Source organism: Tigriopus californicus, chromosome 2 (genome assembly GCF_007210705.1).
Source record: "Tigriopus californicus strain San Diego chromosome 2, Tcal_SD_v2.1, whole genome shotgun sequence".
Taxonomy (NCBI): domain Eukaryota; kingdom Metazoa; phylum Arthropoda; class Copepoda; order Harpacticoida; family Harpacticidae; genus Tigriopus; species Tigriopus californicus.
The window spans coordinates 6576991-6583476 of record NC_081441.1 but is presented as its reverse complement, the minus strand read 5'-3'; the positions used below and the strand labels follow the sequence as shown (position 1 = coordinate 6583476).

The following is a 6486-nucleotide window of genomic DNA, read 5'->3' as shown; positions in this document are numbered from 1 at the left end:
CACTTTTGGACACTTTTGTCCACTTTTGTCCACTTTTGGACACTTTTGTCCACTTTTGTCCACTTTTGGACACTTTTGTCCACTTGGTGTCCAAAAGTCACGCTAATTCTCAAAATTGCCCACCCTGGATAGGATGTCATTCCCAATGATATTTAGGATTGGTTGATGGTGACACTTGTGCTAGTCTGAGGGGGCAATCGGCAGCCATGAAAAGATCCGAACCAAGGAAGGGAGATCTGGCCCTGAGCGAGCAGCTGCCTGCATGTGTGACTGGGGAGGGAGCAAGACTACACGAAGCTAAAGACGAGCTGGAACAGAGCTGGAACAGAGAGCTGGAACAGAGAGCTGAAACTTAGACCAACTTGAAGCTCGCTATCGCGAAGAAACCGCACTCCGGGCTTGTGGAACAACCGCCCAGGCCACTCGCTCCATTCGGGCTAGCCCACCAACCAGTGGTATTGTGTGGATCTCGACAGGACTCGTCATCCATTGGACTCAACGCCGCGGAGGGAGGGAGGGAGAGACAGAGAGAGAGAGGGAGGCGTGACTGGAGTCCTCTGTCCCGGCCATTGCCAGTCTTCGCTGTTAGTAGCTCGAGTTGCTCCGCCTCCTGTCTGCACTCATATCCCACGCCATAATAATAATAATAATAATAATACCACTGTTTGATTGACCACTAGAGATCCCAATGGAGGAGTTGCTCGATTGATGGTTTGAATGCGTGATTGGCTTTTTGGGCTGGCTTTTGGGTGTGCCCCCGCCGCTCGGGACTCAACTCCTTCTCCTTGGACTTCTCCTGGGCCAAGTTCCGGGTTTTGCCTCAAGACTGATCAATCCGTTTGTTGATCGGACCCGCCAGAGGTGGGCCTGCCTCCGTCAGTCAACCGACATCGGATTGACAGACCAGACCGACTCGTGATCGCCCTCCCGTTCTCGCCTTTGGGACAATTCGCCCTTGGGATCAAAGCTCTGGTTTTGGAATTGGTCGGGCTTCGCAGATTGGGCCCATTGACCCACATTGCTTTCCCGTCCATCATGTCCGACGGGGTGGAACCGTCGAGGAATGGGGCGTCCCGTAGTGGTGCTCAGAACGGCAGTCACGGTCGTAGTGGGACGGGCCATGCGGGCCGCCACTCTAATAGCGGCCACGCCAATGGCCATCCTCACCTCAACCCCAACCTAACCAATGCCCACAAGGGCTTGATGAGCGGGGCCCCCGAGGGCTCGCTTTCCATGATGGGCAACGCGCCCCCGGCCAGTGGCTTCGGACCGGCCACTCCGGCCGGCGTGTCCATGGCTTATTCGTCGCATCCTCACCCGACCACCCAGCCACCTCCGCATCCCGATTATGGATCGTCCTGGCGCAATCCCATGGCGGCGGCCTTAGGCGGCTCATCTGGTGGCGCTGGTAGCTCGGCTGGAGGGCAACCTCAACCTGGCATGGCTGCCACGGCTGAAGCCTTTAGCAACTACTACTTTTCTGGCGGATACTCGCCATTCTCGGGCGACATTCGCGATAGCATTGCCGCCATTTGGTCGCGGACCAGCCCCTCGGGTGAAGGCGTGGCGGCCGCTTATTCAAGTGGCTATGGACCATTCCCCGATACGTCCACGGGTCAGTTTGCGGCTAACGCCACACCCACGGGCCAATTTGCCGCCAATCTGACCGGTCATTATGCGCCCGGCTCGGAAATGGGTATGTTTGGCACGGGTCCGGATTATCCGCCCGCCGCCTACGGCCAACCGCAATTTAACTACGGCCAGCAGTACTCTCAATGGCCCGAAAGTGCGGGCCTGCCCAATTCCAGTGCGAGTGGGGCAATTGGGAGCGGGAATAACGGGGGAATGGGTGTTCGGAATGGCTTGACCAATCCCGGCGGTGCCTCCAGCTATGGGATCGGTTATGGAGGTGAAGGAGCCTCCCGTGAAACGTCGATGCGCCACTCCCGAGAGCGTGTTACGGACTTGTCTCAGGGCATGGGAACTTTGAAGCTTACTTCCTCCTCGCGCCGAGGGACGGACATGAACGGCCATTCGGAGGCTGGAACATCTCACAGCAAGAAAATGTCGTGGGCTAGTGTGGCTTCACAACCGGCCAAGCCGCAGAGTATTGCCCCCAAGACCAAGAAACCCGGGGTCCTCCCGCCTCCCACTCTTATTCCTTCGGCGTCTAAGACCTTGCCCGTGGAAGTGTCCAATTCATCCCTGCCCCGCGACCTGTCTCCGCCATTAGACAACATATCGGTGGTGCCACTCTCTGAGCCTGATATAGATCGGCCTGAGTCTCTTCCATCCACCAAACGTGAGAGTCGACAGCCTAACCAACCACTGCATCTCCAACAGCAGCCGGATCATCCACAAGAGCACTATCAGCCACGCAATCAACAACAATATCAACCAGCACAACATCAATCCCAACAACAGCAGCCACAGCCGCACCAATCGCTCCCACATCATCAACATCATCAACAACACCAACAACATTACCACCCACAACAACAGGCACACCCACCCCACGACCCTCCTGGTCACCGGTCCGGCCACCAATGAAGAAACACGGGCTCCCCATCCCCGACCATGCGAAAATCTCTGGGCCACAACGGGGATGGAAGACGAATGATCGAGCGTCACCCTTTTACACACTCGTCTTCAAGAGACATGCACGACCCGCCTCGAGGAGGTTATGCCGACAAGTCTGGAAGCAATAGTGGCCCAAGGAACCAGAGGCAATACTCGAACGTCAATGGTTCATCGGGTTCGAGTCACGAATACAGATCTGGAAACGGTAGAAGTGGTCATCATGGTGACTTCAATAGTGGTGAGAAGAAACGAACTGATAGAGTGGCAGATTTTGGTGGTGGTATTGCGCCTTCAAGTGGCAGTCATGGGAGCCCCCCTTCCCTACAGGCTACCCATCATCCGATCTTGGAGTCGCTTCAATCACAAAACGAATACAATCCTAAGACCTTTGATTTGAACCCAAAGAATGCCAAGTTTTTTGTGATTAAAAGCTTCAGTGAGGATGACATCCATCGGAGCATCAAGTATGAGATTTGGTGTTCGACGGATCACGGAAACAAGCGTCTCGACGCTGGCTTCAAGGAAAGAAACGGAAAAGGGCCAGTGTTCCTGCTCTTCTCTGTGAATGGCTCTGGACATTTTTGCGGCATGGCTGAAATGTTGAGTGGTGTCGACTACAACGCCACGGGTAGCGTGTGGGTGCAAGACAAGTTTAAGGGACAGTTCAAGGTGAAATGGATTTATGTGAAGGATGTTCCAAATGGTCAACTCAGGCACATCCGACTCGAGAACAATGAAAACAAGCCGGTTACCAACAGCAGGGATACTCAAGAAGTGCCACCGGATAAGGGAAAACAAGTGCTGAAGATTATTCACACGTATAAGCATCAAACCTCCATTTTTGATGATTTCATTCATTATGAAAAGCGACAAGAAGATGAAGAAGGGAAGAAAAGTATGAGTGCGGCGGCTCCTTTAAGTAGCCATTCTGCTCATAACAAGGATGCAGGCAACGGAGGGAATCATCATTCGCTTCAGCATCCATCGCGTGGTGGTAGTGGGGGTGCAGCAGGTGGAGCAGGTGGAGCAAGAAAAGACGGACAAGACACCCACCAGGGCGGTGGACCCTCCGCTCAAGGCGGCGGTCGAGGGAGTCGAGGAGGGGGAGAAAGAGTGGGAAAGTTTAACAACCACCACCCCAATAACCATTTTAATAGCAACACGAAGAATACCAACAACATGGGCAGCAAGACTCCAAACACGAGTGGCCAAGGAGCCTCAAATCGACGTTAGGCGACTCAAGCGACTCTTGGTCGGTCGACGGGCTCGATGGCTCTCTCAAATGTGCATGCTTGTCTGCAAGTGAACTTAAGTTACTGATTTTTAACTACCGATTGATGGGACTCTCGATTGAAAGGGCTAAAGAACACCCGCCTGATAACCAGTGGTTCGTGACTTCGATTGGCGTTCGGAAAGTGAAACATCAGATGCCGAGTGTTCGTTATGGCGATGGACGCTTGTGCACCAAAAAGCACGTCTCAAATCTGATGTAGTGGACGAACATTTCAAAGACTCCAACCAACCTACTACTCTCTCTTTTCCAGATCTTTGTCTTGATAAAGACTTAATCGAAGTTGAATATAATCTGGTTACTTAAAGAGCCTAATTATCCTTGCTCGGTGTATTTGTGCTCATATTCTAGGAGTAGATTACAACGAGCTCATTGCTGAAGGACGGACCATTGGAAATGCTGCCCCCGCCAATTTGCAATTATGAGTCTATACAAAGAAATTTCCAAGGCATGTTATTTTGATTTACGAGTCAATCCAAGGTGTGCAAACCCCATAGTGAAACGACAATTTTGAGGCTTTTTTCCTGGATGATGATCTGAGGTTGTTCTTAAACACCTCGTGTGTTTTAAGAAACAGAAGGTCCAAAAGTCGTGCTTTTAACCAAATATGCGCGCCATTTTCGATAATCTTTAAAGCAACAGTTGAATGACGACGTGAGGGCATATTTTTGGGAGGCCACTTGTTCTTTTGGATTGAACTATTCCATTTTGAAGGGTTAACATACAATCCAGGCCATTTATTTGTGAAAGGAATTGCCCTTCAAAAATTATATTTTTCGAAACGGGGGAGTTTCACTAGCTATCTTACATAAACATTACTTTTAAGTCAGGAAACGTTGGTGTCACAAGTCACACATAAAACCTTTGGTTTCCATACATTTTCTGCTCATATCTCTGATGCTTTGGACACATTCTTTGTTCGCATTGTTTTATTTGCTGAGCCGCTGAGACAAAATTCAGTTTGAACGATGTAGAGTTTCTTGAAGTTCATGAAGTCAGTCCTCCCAGCCAAGAATCCTTTAGTGACATACGTGATGTCAAATCAGATGTTCCTCAAGGTTCCATACTAGGTCCTCTTCTTTTTATAATATTCATTGCTCTACTTCGAAAGCTCAGTATCGCTAGCTTGGCATGATGATGATACAAAGTTAGTGTGTAGTAGGAATGGTCAAGATTCCGGTGGTCTGTCAGAGGTCTTATATCCAATCTACTCTCGGGTCACTGAGAGTAATACAGCATTGAATAGAACGAAATTACGCTCAATGACCTTTGTGTCGACGGCATTAAACACTGTGCTCATAAATAATGGAGGTAAAAATATCAAGCAGATTTCGTCCCTGAAGAATTTAGGTGTAGTCCTCCAAAATACTGGAAAGTTCGATGAGGAAGTCCAGTGGAAAGTTGGCAAAGCTTTCAAACTTGTGGTTGGATATATCGCACGTTTTGAGTCCAGAGATAGTGTCACAATGCTAACTCTATACAAGTCGATGGTCCAGCCACATCTTGAATATTCCTCGCCCATTTGGGCTCCAATTTGTTTAGCTGGTTTGCAAAGGGTCAAGCAGGACCAAGGATGTTTTACCATGAACATTGAAGGTATGAGAAAGCTTTTTGTTTTGGGAAAGGCTAGAATAGTTAGAACTGCGCAGAAGTCAGAGAAGGTACAAAAGGTATCTGATGAAAAGGGCAGGCCAAAACTTGCCTCCTGCAAATTGTACAACTTACACATACGATTTTTTTCTGCAAATTTTACAAATTTTAACAGCAATATTTGACATTTTTCTACAATTAATTATGCAATTTCAGCCTTTTCAGCAAAAAATTATCAATATTACTGAAAAGTCATGACAATTTTTAAGAACTATGGTCAATTTTAGTGAAAAATATGAAATTTTAATGCCTGATATTTTCTCTTCAAATCTTTTTGAAAAAAGTTACACGTAGGTATGAAATAGATAGCAATCATATTACCAACCACCTGCTTATGTATTCTATCCATCTTAAATAGCTCTTTGATCATTATAATTTTTTAAGATACTCTTTTTCAAATGTTGGATCTCAGTTTTGCTTGAGTAATGAATTTCTCCTTTAAAGATCAGGGCAATCTTGACGTGTTTTCATGATTTATGGGGTAAATGGTCATGAGATGGATGGTTCATTTTCGAAGAATTGACTTAATATTGCTTTCAAGAAACTTGAAAAACTTAATTTTCTTAACAAAATTGTTCAGCATTATATTTGCTACGCTCTGACATTCTTGCTTTTCTGTTAATGAACTGAGATTTATCTCTTTCACGAAAACTTTATGCTGTGAAGATGCTGATCAGTCTAGGGGGCAGCATGGACAAGGCAAGAATCTGCTCCCTAGGGATAGGTGGTTCAAATCCCAGTGCTGGAAGATATTATGATATAATTTTCCGTTTTATCTACGTGTTGCTTGATAGGAAAGGCAAAAACAGCCCTTACAACCTATCCACCCCCCCGAACGTGTTGGTGCCTATGTTTGGAAAGTTTTTTTTGCAAATTTTGTGCAAATTCGGTTGATTTTTTATGCAAATTTGCTGTCAATAAAGACCATATTTATCTGCAAATTTTGGCCGGCCCTACTTGATCTG

General features: G+C 47.7%; 1 protein-coding gene across 1 annotated transcript; it reads left to right on the top strand.

The window, feature by feature from the left end:
• Positions 1-259: 259 nt before the first annotated feature.
• LOC131893632 (YTH domain-containing family protein 3-like) lies at positions 260-3602 on the top strand (the record flags this gene model as incomplete). Its single annotated transcript, XM_059243733.1, is given in 1 exon segment — positions 260-3602. A coding segment is annotated over 1 exon segment (2567 nt), but the record flags the coding sequence as incomplete, so codon positions are not given.
• Between the last annotated feature and the right edge of the window lie 2884 nt (positions 3603-6486).